This window comes from Mytilus galloprovincialis, chromosome 4 (assembly GCF_965363235.1).
Source record: "Mytilus galloprovincialis chromosome 4, xbMytGall1.hap1.1, whole genome shotgun sequence".
Lineage (NCBI taxonomy): Eukaryota > Metazoa > Mollusca > Bivalvia > Mytilida > Mytilidae > Mytilus > Mytilus galloprovincialis.
Window position 1 is genome coordinate 45,085,358 of NC_134841.1, and position 19,224 is coordinate 45,104,581.

The following is a 19,224-nucleotide window of genomic DNA, read 5'->3' on the forward strand; positions in this document are numbered from 1 at the left end:
GCCTTGAAAGTACTTAATTTGAGCCTTTATTTTATAGTTTTCAAACGTAAACACATAACACTTTTAGCTATAAGAAAATGTGTATAATCACTCGATAAAAAAGGACACACTCGAAAAAGCCCCGATTGCTCTCGAAAAAACCCGGACATGAAAAACTGAATTTAGCCTCAATATGTCGTTTTTAATGCAATAACAATAGTTTTTGTAAAGTGTCTGTATATCTAAGGATATATAGATTCTATGTATGCATTTGCGTCGACATTTGCTATTAGTATGCGTAAGATAATGGCTTTATTCGGTATTTTGGAATAAAAGCATTTTTAGGCTAAATTTAACTTTTTAAATGAAAAGCAATGTCAGAATGATACTATCTTTATATCTAAAATACTAACATATCATGTATAACCTTGTATATCAAACTCAAGCTTCTATATCACTTCTTGTTAGAAAAGAAGTCTGTTTGTTTACATTTTTGATCATATTCAATCGAAAAAAAGTGGTCACACTCGAAAAAGTCCGATTAAATCACTCGAAAAACCACGATCCTAGCCGGACACTATACCTACCGTGATGGTATCAGAATTAAGCGACCATGCAGAGACGTAGTCAATTAAATCAATCTATTGAAACACAACTCTACTCAACAAGTCAGATGGAGAGTGTTTACGTCTATACCAGTAAATTATATATTCCTTTAATATGTTAAATGGTTTGAAAATGTATTTTCCAAGTTCAAGAATGACTGTAATGTTTGTACAGAGTCAAGTAACACCAAAACTAAGAATATGTTGGGGTGTTATTTTTTTTTTTTATGAAAAACAGAATTTTCAGTAAAGTTATGCTATTCTACATGTATTCTGTTATAATAATGCCTTATAGTTTCAGAATTTTTTCACAATAGAGTAAATAGTTATCAAAGGTATCAGGCTTATAATTTAATACGCCAGACGCGCGCTTCGTCTACACAAGACTCATCAGTGACGCTCAGATCAAAATGGTAAGAAAGCCAAACAAGTACTGACTTGAAGAGCATTTATGACTCACATTCCAAAAAAGTTCAAATACGGTTAAGGTTATCTATATTAAATGTTCATAACTGCCTAGTGAGTTCATTGTACTATCATGGATTAATGTAAGGATCGCACATGTGTTAAAAGGTTTTTATGAGTTGATCAATTCTGCAGATTACAAACCACTTGCTTTCATTCCTTTGTGACCAATTGTTTTCTGGCTGTATAAAACAATATAGTTAAAGGGATGCGCATATCCATACTACATTATGGTCGACTTCCTTTAAACTTACAACTTTCCCTTTAATTTAGTTATCAAATTTCCGTGAATTTTTCAGAATGAAATATGGGTAGAATTATAGACAGATGTTGCTTTGATTAATATACGAAACATTTGTCTTTTAAGTTTTTGTTGCCAATGATTATTTTTCAGCTGATATTTTATAATAACCTAACTAGATAGTTCAACGATGAATATCGTCAACTCTTACAATGAATGGGATCCTTTAGAAGAAATCATATTGGGAGTACCAGACTTTTGGTGTAGACCTCAACAAGAACCAGGATATACACCTCCTTTCAGGTACAGACAAATCTATCTGATAATCATGTATATTACGGAAAAATTCCTTCTTAATCCCCCTATTTTGTCACCCTCTGTTTACAAAGTATTGCCATCTCTTCTACATTATATCAGTTACTATGTATAACATCTGAAACAAATTACTCAATAAATGAAAAAAATTATCATGTGGGAATCAGAAATCACAACAGGCTCCTTGAACTCTTAATATGTAACTCCAACCTTGCACTTTCAGCTTCACTCTTAATTTTTTCAGCACTATACATAAACATTTAGATTATATGGGTGAATTTTGAAGGAAAAAAAAATAATGAATGAGTATGATTTTGAGAATTGAGTATTCTTATTGACTATGCATTTTGTAAAAAAAAAATTAACAGATGTTAATTGTTTTTGTATAATTAAGATACACACACACAATAATGCCTATTTTGTATAATTAAGATACACACACACAAATATGCCTATTTTTTGTAAATTTGAATTTTTTTTATACTGAAAAACATTTTAAATGTTCTTTTTTCATTAATTGATGATATGATTTTTAATGCCCAAAAAAAGAACGTTTAATCTTAGACCTATATTTAGATGTACATTTGTACAAACATTTAAATTTTTATATAATTTAAAAGAATGAAAACGCAGAATGTGTCAAAAAGACAAAAACCGAAACAAGCAACAAAAACAGCCCATGGCCACCAATAGGTCTTCAATACAGCGTGAAAATAAAGGTGCAAGTGTGGTTAAACCCTCCCTCTATATAATTAGCCTATGTGAAATAATTACAGTGACGGATCCAGCCGTTTTTAAAAAGAAATCTGTTTTGTTCACGCATCGTTGTCAATATAATGGAATTTGATGCGCTATAAAACTAGATTCAATCCACCGTTTTCTGCATAAGAAAATACCTGTACCAAGTCAGTAATATGACAGTTGTTGTCCATTTGTTTGATATGTTGTATCTTTTGATTTTGCCATTGATTAGGGACTTTTCGTTTTGAATTTTTCTCAGAGTTCGGTATTTTTGCGATTTTACTTTTTCCAACCTCTATTCAGATGATCTTCAAATAAATAGGGGTTCCAACCTCCAAAAACCTCCACCTGGGCCCGCCATACATTCAAACACAGAAATATACACACAGTTAGCCTATTTAATTGCCCGTAATTTATGAAAAATACTGCCATTCTAAGTAATTGACATTCATCATAGCAGAAGGATTAAATTGAAACAGAATCTTCACATTAAATCTAAATTATCAAATATTATTATTTGTTTTTCAAGAACCGGGAAAGAAACTGACGAACACATACAAAAAGCAGCTCTTCAGATTGACAACTTAGAGAGGGTTCTTAGATTCCAGTGTAATGTCACAGTTAGGAGACCTGATAAAATCGATTTTACACAACCTGTGAGGACACCGTTCTTTTCAATTGAGCATCAATATGGAGCTTCCTGTCCACGTGACACCCTATTGGTAATCGGAAATGAAATCATTGAATCCACTATGAGCGGTCGAGCTCGATATTTTGAGTCTATGGCATACAGGTAATTAGAATACAATTGATTTATCGGATTGTGTAAATAACAAAATTGAAAGGATAAAAAGTAAAAACAACAACAATTCATCCATGTTAAAGAAAAGGTATCATACAAAGGACGATTGATTTGGAATCTTGATTTTTATAATAAACAGATTTTTTACCTAAAAGACATGGAGATACGTTTCTCTAATTTTTGTGCTTATACTCGTGTATTACGATATTTCTCCACTATCAACAGTTAAATTTTAATTATTTAAAAAGCTCGACAAGCCTCGCGCTTTAAATATAAAAATTCAACTGTCTCGAGTGGATAAATATCGTGATACACTTGTTGCAGTTATGGAATCTATATATAATTGACTTCAAGATTGTGAAAGGTGACAGCAATCACACGAAGAAAATGTGGGCATCGGGGAGGGATTTTTTAGATATGGTTCAATTTGACCTAAAATTGTAATTTACATCTTGTATCATTCATAACTATATACTGTGATAACAAATCTTAATAAATATTTTTGTTTTGAACAGAACAATACTTAATGATTATTTTGAGAAGGATAAAGACATGTTGTGGACGATGGCTCCCAAGCCGACCATGTCAGAAAATATGTATAATTTAGACTTTCCTCTTGAGGTGAATTGTGCAGAACGTAAAGACTGGATACCATATTATAAATATGCAATCAATGAAGCAGAACCAGTAAGTATTTATGAATACACGAAGTTGAAGTATAAACGTAAATGAGACAACACCCTTTCAACAAATATAACCGAGAGTTCTTTACACAAGCAAGGATCTATACTGTTTGTTAAAGTTTAACTCAGCCTGAATATATATATAACTACTCAGTCCTTTACACAAGCAGAGATCTATACTGTTTGTCAAAGTTTAACTCAGCCTGAATATATATATAACTACTCAGTCCTTTACACAAGCAGAGATCTATACTGTTTGTCAAAGTCTAACTCAGCCTGAATATATATAACTTCTCAATCTTTTACACAAGCAAGGATCTCTACAGTTTGTCAAAGTTTAACTCAGCCTGAATATATATAACTACTCTGACTCAGTCCTTTACACAAGCAAGGATCTCTTCTGTTTGTCAAAGTTTAACTCAGCTTGATTATATATAACTACTCAGTCCTAGACACAAGCAAGGATCTCTACTGTGTGTCAAAGTAACTCAGCCTGAATATATAAAGCTACTCAATTCTTTACACAAGCAAGGATCTACTAGTATACTGTTTGTCAAAACTCAGCCTGAATATATATATATAACTACTCAGTCCTTTACACAAGCAGGGATATCTACTGTTTGTCAAAGTTTAACTCAGCCTGAATATATATAACTACTCAGTCCTTTACACAAGCAAGGATCTCTACTGTTTGTCAAAGTTTTACTCAGCCTGAATATATAACAGTTGCGAAAATATTATCATAATATATTCACAACTTTCATATAACATCAACATCAAAGATTCCTAATATAAACGAAATAAATGTTAAGATAAATGTAGTTATGAAATAACTCTACAAACATAAAGATACGATTTAAAAAAACACTTGATACAGTGTTCCTCAAACCTTTTAACAGCAAGGTATGTATATTATTTGGTTTAACTATTATTGTATTATGCCCCACCTAGGAGCACAATGTTTTTCGTTCTGTGCGTCAATTCGTTCGTTCGTCCGTCCGTTCTTTTATCGGTTCGTTCATCCGTCTGTCCGGCTTCTGGTTAGAGCTATTCCAACAAAATGTATGTGGGAGGGTAGGAAGGGACCATTGTTTAGATAATTTACATAATGTTTATACTTATGTACTTAAGTATATACTTAAAAAAAGACCCATGACCAACATTCAATAACTGAGCTTCACTTCCTACCCTCCAACGTACATGTTAATGGAACAGCCTTAAATGTTTTGGTCAAGGTAATTATTGATTATTGGAAATCCTATCAATTTGAAACTTAGTACACATGTTTCCCGTGATATGATAGTTTAAATGCCAAATTTAAGTTTTGACCTCACATTCACGGTCCATGGACATAGAAAATGATAGTGGAAGTGGGGCATCCGTGTACAGTGGACACATGCTTGATTCACATTAATCCTCCCCTTCAATCTGCGTCATAGGACTTAGCAAAACATTTCTTAATAAGACAAACATTAGGAATTTATTTGTTAATTTGTCATGCTCTAAGAAAACAATATAGTTTTGTTGTTATTTGATTTTTATGGTAACTGTACAACCTTCTACAATAGCAAAACCCATACTATATAGGAAGTTATTAAGGCTCCACATGACAAATTGTGAAACTATTCTCTTTAGAAATAAAACTAATTGCCTGATTGATGATAATACATTGAACAGATAGCAAATATAGCAGACAGAAACAAATAACTGAGTTACAGGCTTATGGCTTGGGACAGATTGAAGACCAATATTGCAATTAATTAAACCTATGTTCTCCTCTGCACACAAGAGATAATCCTCTTTTTTCTAAATGGGTAGTCTTTCTCAATCCTTCATTTGTATTTGTTATTAGTATACTTATTAGACAATAACAAATATTATTTATATAGAGACATGCACACATTTTTTAATCTCTATATTCTATAATACCTTTATAATTTTACCATCTGGTAATAAAACGGATCATGTGTCCAAGCTTTGGACCTAAAAACCCTTCATTCTACTTTCTGTTTAACAAATCTATCGGGATACTCTAGTCATAAATAAACACCTTTAAAATCTGAAGGCTGAAATTTCATTGGTTGCTGTTGTAAATGCCAGAACAGAAAGTAAAACAGTCCACGTCCACTTTTATTTGTAGTATTTGTATGTGTACCCATCTGATAAATTCAGCTTTTTTCAACTGATTTGTATAGTTCTTTCTTATGTTGTACTGTTATACCGTTAGCAAAGAATAATTCTGTGATTGTCGTTTGTTGTTTATGTGTTACATATTTGTTTTATGTTTAGTTTTTGTACATAAATACGCCGTTGATTTTCTCGTTTGAATTGTTATTACATTGTCATTGCGGGGGCTTTTATAACTGACTATGCGGTATGGGCTTTGCTCGTTGTTGAAGTCCGTATGGTAACCTATAGTTGTTAATATCTGTGTCATTTGGTCTCTTGTGGAGAGTTGTCTCATTGGCAATCCTACCACATCTTCTTTTTTATATTGTGAGATCTTTGTAAGTAAAGCTCGGACATAGGTTCTGTATTTTAAACAGAATATAATTTTCTAGTGTTTTGACGCTGCTGAAGTTTTGAGACTTGGAAAAGATCTGATTGTGCAGCAGAGCATGACAGCTAATAGAAAAGGCATTGATTGGCTCAGACGGCACGTGAAATCTCGTGGTTATCGTGTACACGAAGTCCACTTTCCTGAAGATATGGATCCAGTACATATAGGTTTTATATATTAAGGAAGCTATCATTTTGGTTTTTAGAGAGACTGGGGTAGGGTTGGACTAGGAAGAAATTTTAAAAAAATCACGATGAGCAACTAGGTAAAAGAAAGTCAGGATAAACAAATAAAAAAGGCAGGACCTGATAGAGTAAAAATTAAATAGACAGGACAGAGAATTCAACTAAAAAAAATGCAGAACAACATGTTTCACACTAGCTTGTCCCCCTTACAATCAAATGTTAGCTCTCTATGATAGATTTAGTATATCTTATTCAATAAACTGTCAATATGTGGTTTCCATTTTGTGCTGGAGAAAATCCATATCTAAATCGAATGTGAATGTTTTTTTCTATTTGATTGCATGAGCCGTAATTTAGTGTTTTACAATTTTTTTACAAAACAAATAGATAAAACGAGATGTATAACGTGTATGAATAATATAAAGACTAACAAATGACAGATAATTACATAAGCGAATTACCGTGAATGTACCAAATTAGAATTTGTTTATGTGTCATGATTCTGAAAAGTACTTTGTCGCGACTTTAGTCATATATATTGATTAGTTAACTAGATCTGACAAAGTCCAGTACATGCTTGCCAATTGGAAGAAATGGATTTTTTGATAAATTATTTCCCCTCTGTCGCCAATTGATAATCATCAGTTCAAAGCAGTTATTGCCTATTTTGGGTTTATCATTATTTGATTAATCTCATAAGGTATTTGATAACAATCTATAGTTGAGATTACAGTGTATTTCGATGTTCCCATCATCCTATGTATGTTTTATTGGAACAGCCATAACAGAAAAAAAAAGTCCCCTTGGAGCTTACAAGTTTCCGTCCTATTTTATTTTTTTCTGAATAGACGCATCACTGGTTCCACTAGTACCACCGACAAATGAAAGGAAAGGGATTCTCATCACCCCTCCAGATCGACCAATGAGAAAAGACGATAAAGATAAAATATTCAAAGGTTCATCTTGGGAAGTGAGTATATCTATATGATAAAACTGTTGGTGGTACATTTCTTATAGTCCGTCACACAAAGAACCAATCAACGCTTTATTTGGGATGATAGCAACTGTGGTTTTGAAATTTTTTTGAGGTATTTGGAATCCTCTGGATTTTCCATGTTGTGTCATTTAACATTTTACGCTTACCACTGCTTTTGTTTTGATAATTTGTTATAAATATATTTTATACAGTTATTTTTCATAATCTTATACAATCCTTTTAATATTCCCTGGGTTTTAAAGGAGAGAGAAGAGCAAAAATTAAATTAAAAGTATGAAAAAATCAAGAAAATTTTTCTCTCCACAAATATTCAATTATAGCTTATATCTCAAAATCAAGACAAATTTACTTCCCACCAAATATTCAATGGCTTATATCTCAAAATCAAGACAAATTTACTTCCCACCAAATATTCAATGGCTTATATCTCGAAATCAAGACAAATTTACTTCCTATCAAATATTAAATGGCTTATATCTCAAAATAAAGACAAATTTACTTCCCATTATATATTCAATGGCTTATGTCTCAAAATCAAGACAAATTTACTTCCCACCAAATATTCAATGGCTTAGAATCAAGACAAATTTACTTCCCACCAAATATTAAATGGCTTATATCTCAAAATCAAGACAAATTTACTTCCCATTATATATTCAATGGCTTATGTCTCAAAATCAAGACAAATTTACTTCCAACCAAGTATTCAATGGCTAAGATCTCAAAATCAAGACAAATTTACTTCCCACCAAATATTCAATGGCTTATATCTCAAAATTAAGACAAATTTACTTCCCACCAAATTTTTAATGGCTTATATCTCAAAATCAAGACAAATTTACTTCCCACCAAATATGTAATGGCTTATATCTCAAATTTACTTCCCACCAAATATTTAATGGCTTATATCTCAAATTTACTTCCCACCAAATATTTAATGGCTTATATCTCAAAATCAAGACAAATTTACTTCCCACCTAATATTTAATGGCTTATATCTCAAAATCAAGACAAATTTACTTCCCACCAAATATTTAATGGCTTATATCTAAAAATCAAGACAAATTTACTTCCCACCAAATATTTAATGGCTTATATCTAAAACTCAAGACAAATTTACTTCCCACCAAATATTTAATAGCTTATATCTAAAAATCAAGACAAATTTACTTCCCACCAAATATTTAATGGCTTATATCTCAAAATCAAGGACACAGACATTAAACTTTGTTTGTGTTTTACAAGATCGATTATTATTTCTATACTATTAATTTATAACAGTCTTTAAAAAGAAACGTTATTTCAGTACAGAGGAGCAAACATCTTTGATTTGAAAATTAGGAGATTTGGTATGATTGCATGGAGATGAATAATCACAGGTGTTCACTCGACATGGATGTCACCAACTATAGGTCACTGTAAAGATATGAATTATTAGAAAATCCCATACCATTTAGTAACCTTTAAAATGCCTTATATATACAAAAGAAGATTTGGTATGATGCTAGTGAGACAACTCTCCACAAGAGACCACATGACACAGAAATTAACAATATTAAATTAAAAGTATGAAAAATCAAGACAAATTTACTTCCCACCAAGTATTCAATGGCTTATATATCAAAATCAAGGCCACATACCTTTACTTTGTTTGTGATTTACAAGATCGATTGTTATTTCTATACTATCAATTTACAACACTCTTTAAAAAGAAACGTTATTTCAGTACAGAGGAGCGAACATCCTTGATATGAAAATTAGGAGATTTGGTATGATTGCATGGAGATGAATAATCACCGGTGGTCACTCGACATGGATGTCACCAACTATAGGTCACTGTAAAGATATGAATTATTAGAAAATCCCATACCATTTAGTAACCTTTAAAATGCCTTATATATACAAAAGAAGATTTGGTATGATGCTAGTGAGACAAGAGACCAAATGGCACAGAAATTAACAACTATAGGTCACCGTACGGCCTAAGCATGACAAAAGTGGAACTTTTTGAAAATGAAAATAACCGCCTGATGTATGTATGAAACCAAAAGCAATATTTTTTTTATTTTTTTTTAAAAGCAATAAGCAATATTGATTATTATTTATTGTATATAATTTTATTCTGTTATTGATCATCAGCTCCGTGATTAATAAGATGCATTAACATATAAGCATTAGTCTTTCTAATGCTTTAAAAAAAGAAAGATATTTAATATAACATAACTTGCTTTTAGCGTTCTTAATGTACACAGAAACAAAAGGTAGTAAACAAACACTTTTTAGTATCAGCATAGACTTGACCTAAATACACATACATGGGACGCAGGGTAGGCACTTTGAAATTCGACTATGGCAAGGTGTAATTACAGTAAAATTGTAAGTGAACATGGAAATTTCACTATGGGAAGGTGTCAAGACAGTGAAAGTGTCAGTGAACATGGAAATTCCACTATGGGTAGGTGTCAAGACAGTGCAAATGTCAGTGAACATGGAAATTCCACTATGGGTAGGTGTCAAGACAGTGCAAATGTAAGTGCACATAGAAATTCCACTATGGGTAGGTGTCAAAACAGTGAAAATAAAAGTGAACATGGAAATTCTGCTATAGGAAGGTGTCAATACAGTGCAAATGTAAGTGAATATGTAAATTTCACTATAGGAAGGTGTCAAGACAGTGTAAATGTTAGTGAACATGGTAATTCCACTATGGGTAGGTGTCAAGACATCGAAAATGTAAGTGAACATGGACATTTCACTATGGGAAGGTATCAAGACAGTGAAAATGTCAGTGAACATGGTGATTCCACTATGGGTAGGTGTCAAGACAGTGAAAATGTAAACGAACATGGAAATTCCACTATAGGAAGATGTCAAGACAGTGAAAATGTAAGTGAACATGGAAATTCTGCTATGGGAAGGTGTCAAGACAGTGAAAGTGTCAGTGAACATAGAAATTCCACTATGGGAAGGTGTCAAGACAGTGAAAATGTAAGTGAACATGGAAATTCTGCTATGGGAAGATGTCAAGACAGTGAAAGTGTCAGTGAACAAAGAAATTCCACTATGGGAAGGTGTTAAGACAGTGAAAATGTAAGTGAACATGGAAATTCCACTATTGTTAAGTGTCAAGACATTAAAAATGTAAGTCAACATGGAAATTACACTATGGTTAGGTGTCGAGACAGTGAAAATATAAGTGAACAAGGCATTTCCACTATGGGTAGGTGTCAAGACATTGAAAATGTAAGTAAACATGGAAATTACACTATGGTTAGGTGTCGAGACAGTGAAAATATAAGTGAACAAGGCATTTCCACTATGGTTAGGTGTCAAGACATTGAAAATGTAAGTGAATATGGTTATTCCACTATGGGTAGTGTCAAGACATTGAAAATGTAAGTTAACATGGAAATTCTGCTATGGGAAGATGTCAAGACAGTGAAAGTGTCAGTGAACATGGAAATTCCACTATGGGATGGCGTTAAGACAGTGAAAATATAAGTGAACATGGAAATTCCGCTATTGTTAGGTGTTAAGACATTGAAATGTAAGTGAACAAGGCATTTCCACTATGGATGTGTGTCAAGACATTGAAAGTGTCAGTGAACATGGAAATTCCACTATGGGAAGGTGTCAAGACAGTGACAATGTAATTGAACAAGGAAACTCCATTATGGAAAGGTGTCAAGACAGTACAAATATAAGTGAACAAGGCATTTCTACTATGGATGTGTGTCAAGACAGTGAAAATGTAAGTGAACATGGAAAATCAACAATGGTTAGGTGTCAAGATTGTGAAATTATTAGTGAACACGGCATTTCCACTATTGAAAGGTGTCAAGACAGTGAAAATGTAATGAACAAGGAATGTCCACTATGGATAGGTGTCAATACAGTGCAAATGTAAGTGGACTTCGAAATTTAAGATACCTTTAAAGAAATGTCCTCTTTAGATAGCATATACATGTATGTTTAAATGAAACAGCCTTATATTTACCTTTTTTTCTAGATAATTGATGCCCCATTCCCTAACAGCATGATTGTACCGGAGTGCTGTGAATCTACTGCCTGGTTGAGTATAAATATGTTAATGGTAGGACCAGATAAAGCAATTGTGGAGGAAACTGAACTACCGTTGATTAACTTACTTGAGTCATTAGGTATAACCTATCTATTTTTCAATTTTATTGTTCATTAAGATCGGAAAATCTGTAAATTCAGAAATTATTGCGAGGTTTTTATAATTTGGAAAAAGTGTTGAGTATAGCTTTGTAAGTAGACATCGCATTCTATTTTCTGATAAAAATATCTGTATTAAGATTTTCCTGACATAGCAGTAATCAATTTCGAATGTTTGTCCATTTTCAAAAAATCTCAAAAATGAATACACGCGAAAAATTCTGAATTTACTGTAATGGCTGCACTGATATTTAAGTTTGTGAAGTTTAGGATTACATTGAATATTTGGTCCACTTAGAAAAATGACGTCAAGATCAAAGGTCAAGGACATGTTCTAAATTTTGATTTTGGCTTGTTATTTCTTATTACATTGAATTGATTTCCCAGTTAAATAAAAGCCGATATTTTTACATGTGAAATAAACGTGGTTATTTCACTCTCTGACGTCATACAACAATAGGCGCTGTAAGACGTTAATAACGGCAGATCAAAAGAAATTGTGAGTTCGTAGAAAAAAGATATAGTTCATTACATGTTTAACATTAATTTCTTTAAAAAAAGCCATTTGCCAATGTAATAAAAAGAATAACTAATTAAAGAACTCCAATATCGAAAAATATTCAACTCGTGACCGACCAACACTGATAATTAACTCATGCGCTACGCACATTCGTGAATTAATGTGTTGTTCGGTGACTCGTTGAATATTTTTCTCTATTCGAGTTCTTCGATTAGTTATTCTATAATTATCAGAAGCCGTATAAGATATCGACAACAATGTTTCACTTACTCGTTGTATGCGACATGTTTGAACACGTAGTTTTTGGTTGAACAAGTACGTAGTTTTATCTGCTCTGATTCTCTGAACTAACTGTATGGTGATATAACACATTAACCATATATAGTAAAGATTAAGAGTCTTCTGATTTGAGGTCCTTACTTTATGACCTTGACAGTAAGATCAATGTTATCGGAAATTTGACATTCTAATTTAGACCTTTGCTTTAAATTAAAATTTATAAGAGATAGAGTAAAAAGACTTTTTGAATTATATTGCAAACAATATGAGTTTGAAAAGGACAACCAGAAGTGGCATTATTTAAACCGGAAGTAGCTTTTTTCTTTTTTAATGTAAAAGTATATATAACTATATATTTTTGGAATCAGTGTAAAGAAAACTATCAAATGTTACTGGAAGTAACATGTTTCACACCGGAAGTAACAAATAATTTCTCTTATTTCAAACAAAAGAGTATAGAAACCACATTGTTTTAAATCAGCATACAATAAGCTATCTTTTGGCAGTAACATGGTAATACAAACAAAATTTTAACTATTTTCATATCAAAATATATTGTTGCAGGTGGAAAGACCTTCAATTGTTGTCTGAACATTAGGTTTTTGATTTGGCTTTGACCATGCTTTTTGTTATTGGTAAATCATTTTCTTTTTTAGTCTTTCACACAATTTTATGCAAGGGAACACAGAAATACCAGGTGTTAGTTAGTCTGTCTGTCTGTCTCTCCTGTTCTCTCACATGTTAATTTTTGGCACAATGCATTTGGTGAAAATAATATTAAATGTACAAACCAACAATGTCTCATACTGAATCCAAAAATCAGTACCTGTCAATAATTTTAAATGGTGCTGTTTTTCCTTGGAAATTCAAATTCATAAACGTTGCATTCTAGGCGCTCCAACATTTATATTCCTTGTCCAATTTTTGTCTCCTCTAGGAAAACGTTTCATAATATGAGACGTGGTGTTACTACTGGAATGCGACGGTGTAAATTAAGAACTTCATATTTTAGAAGTAACAATTGGCTTATGTTATATAATTTATATCTGTCATTAGTTCATTGTCCATCACCTCATTTTCATGGTTTATCAATCTTGAATAACAACACTGGGTCGATACAACTGCTGTTGGACGTTTCGTCCCCGGGGGTATCACGAGCCCAGTAGTTAGCACTTCGGTGTTGACATGAATAACAATGATATGGTCATTTTTTTTTATAAATATACTGATTGCAAAAGTATGAATTATTCGAAAAACTTAGGATTTTCTTATCCAAGGCATATACAAAATAAACTCATCATATATACCAGGACTTAATTTTCTAATTACACCAGACGTGCGTTTCGTCTACAAAAGACTCATCAGTGACGCCCGAATCCATAAAAAAGGCCAAATAAAGTACGAAGTTCAAGAGCATTGAGGACCAAAATTCCTAAATATTTTGCCAAATACACCTAAAGTAATCTATTCCTGATGTTGAAAAGCCTTAGTATTTCAAAAATTCAAAAGTTTTGTAAGAAGTTAATTTATAAATATGACCATATCAATGATAATTCATGTCAGCACAGAAGTGCTGTCTACTGGGCTGGTGATACCCTCGGGTAATTGAAACTCAACCAGCAGTTGCATCGACCCAGTGGTTGTAAATAAACTCATCATATATACTATAGCCGTTTGTGAAATTTTTGGTCATCAATGCTTTTCAACTTTGTACTTGTTTGGTTTTCTAATGTTTTGATATGAGCGTCACTGATGCGTCTTATGTAGATGAAACGCGCGTCTAGCGTATTAAATTATAAGCCTGGTACCTTTAATAACTATTAACATCCATGGTTCGATGACATGAATATCAATTATATGGTCATTCTTTTTTATAAATGTTCTGTTTGCAAAAGTATGAATTGTTCGAAATAGTATTAAGGATAACGATTTTCTTATCCCAGGCATAGATAACCTTAACAACTTTTTTTGGAATTTTGGGTCATCAATGCTCTTCAACTTCGTAGTTGTTTGACTTTCTAACCATTTTGATATGACCGTCCCTGATGAGTCTTATGTAGACTGACGTTTCAATTTAGAAGCCTTGTTCTTTTGATAACTTATTATAGGCTTTTAGACATGGGAAATTCTAACTTGTTAAGAGTTACATGATAATTTCATTTGGTTAATAGAAGGAATCCTTGCAAGGTCTACAAATACTGTATGTCAGACAATGCGAAACGTCCTCAACCTTATTTCATTTTTGGCTAACGGGGCCCAAAAATCTTCACCTCTGAAACTAATAAGCCAAATAAAACCAGAATATATGAAATAATTTGATTTGTTGACATACTGGTTCCCAGATATGATCTCTATGTTTCATCTCATAGAGACATAACTTGGGACCAGTATAAAAACATACTATTCTGGTGAAAAATGAATCATCAAGTTGGTAAAAAGTAAAGGATAGGGTAGTACACCATTTAAGTAAAGTTGAAACTCTAACAAGTTTAGGGCATATAAATGTGGAAAATTTGCCATACAGCCCTACTATGTTTTGATTTTTTAAGAAAATAGTTCTGCAAATCAACTTTCTATTCTAGGCTTTAATTTTTCACGAATCTTCATAGTAAAAGTGTAACAGTTTGGGCCCAAATGGTGTTCCTGTGGGAAATTACATTGTCTTTATTTACAGAATTGTAACCTAGAGATTAACTATCAACAGCAAAAATGTTGAGCTAAGTAAGATCTACAATTAAATAAAATAACCAAAATTGTCAATTGACCTCATACAGAGTTGTTGCCCTTTAAAGTGACTCTTTCACATGTTTACGTATATTTTTGTTATCTTTTACAAAATTCTTAATTGCTGGGCTAAATTAAAACATACTTGCCTAATTATCCTTAGGGTGCATACTTTTAAAATCTGTACCCGATGATTCCGCATTTCTACCGAGATAAATAAATATAAAACACAGGGAGTGAAATGCAGTTTTTGGCTTATATCTCTGAAACTAATGCATTTAGAGCAAATCTGACATGGGGGTAAAAATGTTTATCAGGTCTATCTACCCTGAAATGTTCAGACGCATCAGACAATACGTTGTTGGCTTGTTGTCCATAAATTGGCATTTTAAGCCTCGGTCACACCTTAAAGCCTCGGTCATACTTTACAGGTTCATGAATTCTTATTATTCATAATCGATATAAGAGCACGTCTTCACAATCAAGCAGGCCAGGCGACATTTTGAAGAACAAACCAAAACCAGTTACACATAAACATTTTGAATATTTATGCGATTTACATGTATTATTATTGTCGCCTTTAATTTTTCCGTATATTTTGTTCATCCGTTGTATCCGGTACGCTCCCGTTAGGTGTCCGTTTTATGCGGTAGTCATCCGTTGGATGTACGTTCGACATCCGTTCTGTCCGGTACGTTTCCGTTTCTCGTACGTTGCATATCCGGTGTGTGTCCGTTATACATTCGTTACGCGTCCGCTTTATTTGGTCAGTACATCAACGGACTCCCAACGGATAACAATTTTGTCAACGGACAACTTTATTTTCATCCGTTAGGCGTCCGTTCGTGCTATCCGGTAAGGTGTGACCGAGGCTTTAAGTAAAGTTTGCAGTTTTTGGTTATTATCTTGCATATTTAAAATAGATAGAGATACACTTTAAACAGCAAATTTGTTCACAAAGTAAGATCTACAAATTAGTCAAACATGACCAACATTGTCAATTGATCCCATACAATATAGTTATGTTAAATTCAATTATTCTAACTTTTATGTAATATTGTACAAAAACTGTTACTCTGAAACTGCTGTTACAGTACCAAATTAAACTTAACTTAGCCTCAATCATCCTTAGGGTACATGTATCTAGTTTACACAATTTATCAACCAAAAGAATCGTACAAATTCTTTTATATATATTTCAGGTATTAAATGTATCCGTGTACCATACAGAAATTCGTACAGATTGTTAAATATTTAAATATATTTCAGGTATTAAATGTATCCGTGTACCATACAGAGATTCGTACAGATTGTTAAATATTTAAATATATTTCAGGTATTAAATATATCCGTGTACCATACAGAGATTCGTACAGATTGTTCAATATTTAAATATATTTCAGGTATTTAAAATGTATCCGTGTACCATACAGAGATTCGTACAGATTGTTCAATATTTAAATATATTTCAGGTATTAAATGTATCCGTGTACCATACTGAGATTCGTAAAGATTGTTAAATATTTAAATATATATTTCAGGTATTAAATATATCCGTGTACCATACAGAGATTCGTAAAGATTGTTAAATATTTAAATATATATTTCAGGTATTAAATGTATCCGTGTATCATACAGAGATTCGTACAGATTGTTCAATATTTAGAGATATATTTCAGGTATTAAATGTATACGTGTACCATACAGAGATTCGTACAGATTGTTAAATATATATATGATTCAGAAGTAACATCCATATTTCAGGTATTAAATGTATCTGTGTACCATACAGAGATTCGTACAGATTGTTAAATATTTATATATATTTCAGGTATTAAATGTATACGTGTACCATACAGAGATTCGTACAGATTGTTAAATATATATATATATTTCAGGTATTAAATGTATCCGTGTACCATACAGAGATTCATACAGATTGTTAAATATTTATATATATTTCAGGTATTAAATGTATCCGTGTACCATACAGAGATTCATACAGATTGTTAAATATTTATATATATTTCAGGTATTAAATGTATCCGTGTACCATACAGAGATTCGTACATATTTGGTGGCAGCATTCACTGCCAGACTTTAGATGTCCGACGTAATGGCAAACGTTACAATTACTCTCCAAATATTGACAGCATTGAAAATTAAACACATGACAACAGCTAAGATTTTACACATTCTTGTCTGATTTATATGTTTTACTTTTATATGAGAGCATAAAAAACATAGGTTTTTTCTTTTCTTTTTCTGTAATGAAATGTGTCTTGATGGTGGCTTGTGTAGAATGTTCTCCTGAAAAATGAAAAAAAAACAACAACTGTCTAATTAGTAAGAAAACAATTTAAGACAAACAATATGACACAAATAAACCAATGGCAACAACCAAACTACAGGTCCCTGATTAAGGACAGGCATATAAAGCATGTAGCGGAGTTTTAAAACTTGTATGTGCTCAACTTTCCCCTAAACTTGGACAGTGGTGTAACAGCACAACATGAGAAAAAAGGAAAATCACAAAAATACCAAACTCCGAGGAAAATTCAAAACGGAGAATCCCTAATCAAAAGCTTAATTCAAAGCTCAACCATACCAAACGAATGGATAACAACTGTCATATTTCTGACTAGGTACAGGCATATTATTATGCAGAAAAATAGTGGATTAAACCCGATTGTATAGCTAGCTGAACCGCTCACTTGTATGACAGTCGCACAAAATTCCATTATCAGAATTATCAGAGAATATTCTTTAAATAACCCCATTAAATTATGTGAGATTCCATTAATGTTTACAGTTGGTATCCATATCAACCATGCTTTTTTTTCTGTTTTTGTAAAAACAAAATCAGAACATCATGTTATGTTCAACATTTTAAATTTTTAAGCAAAAATATTTTTTTGCCACTTTCCATATTTTTAGCAAAAGGCTCGATGGGCTGTGACCTTCTCTTTTAAGCATCAGATGAAATCGGCTTTACTACAAAAATTGACACGAGGTACGAAAACAACTAACATAAATCATTAGACTCATAGCATCGTCATATTAAACAGTTACTGGAAGCTAGTTCCAAACCAATTGCAACTATTAGATAAATCATGTTCACCCAGCATAAAGACACACGTCCCTTTTTATCAATTACAAATACAAGTTTAAGGAAAATTGCTTTAATATAAACTATATCTTATAAGATTTCAAGACTTTTAACAAATATATACTTACAATCGGATTTCAGTAGATTTTGAGACTTAATTAATTTCATAAATTCGTCTGGTGGAATGTAATATAGCTATGAAATGAAGCGTTTCGAAAAGTACAGGCACGTACACACAAATTACTTAAAACTATTTTGATGATTTTAGTCCATTGACTTTGGTTCAAGGAGTTTTACCTGATGTAAATACTTCTCAGAAGTTCTTAAACGTATTTATTACGAGCAATACTCATCCACACTCAATGTTGTGTGTTCCAAGGAGTAACATATACATGTAGTAAACAATCATGCCACATCCACAAATCAGCGTAAGCCCTCATTTGAAAATCTGAAGGTCGTGTCTATGTATTGACTAACAAATTCCATTCATCTTGACTTAACAAAAACTCATCATAGATACCAGGTTTACAATTGTGTATGCCGAATGCGTGTTTCGTCTACAAAAGACTTAGTGATGCACAAAACAAAAAGACATATACAGAAGGTTCTAATTCCATAATTCAAAGTTTAGTGAACAATAAATTTAGTTCCCATACATACTAGAATTTGAGAAAGTGTTATTACCGTTATTTATTAAACTACAACAACGACGACATTGTATTATAAAAATTGATGTAAACTGGAAAAATCAGATAATAAATCTCTTTTTATTTCAAATCAAAAAAAAAAATACATGAACGTTGTAGATCTTAGGTCCTCCTTTTTTGGGAAAATTTGATT

The 19,224-nt window shown here is 32.3% G+C and overlaps 1 protein-coding gene across 2 annotated transcripts; it reads left to right on the forward strand.

Annotated features, from left to right (window-relative positions):
- The first annotated feature begins 1,442 nt into the window (after positions 1 to 1,442).
- LOC143070629 (glycine amidinotransferase, mitochondrial-like) lies at positions 1,443 to 17,526 on the forward strand. Of its 2 annotated transcripts, none has more exons than XM_076244856.1 (7): positions 1,443 to 1,593; positions 2,876 to 3,139; positions 3,664 to 3,835; positions 6,393 to 6,558; positions 7,425 to 7,546; positions 11,583 to 11,733; positions 17,308 to 17,526. In XM_076244856.1, the coding sequence occupies exons 1-7, from the start codon at positions 1,481 to 1,483 to the stop codon at positions 17,439 to 17,441; spliced, it is 1,122 nt and encodes a 373-aa protein (XP_076100971.1). In that variant the 5' UTR covers positions 1,443 to 1,480; the 3' UTR covers positions 17,442 to 17,526. The 2 variants fall into 2 exon arrangements, with proteins under 2 accessions (XP_076100971.1, XP_076100973.1); XM_076244858.1 differs by lacking the exon at positions 17,308 to 17,526 and adding an exon at positions 16,478 to 16,581.
- Positions 17,527 to 19,224: the final 1,698 nt, after the last annotated feature.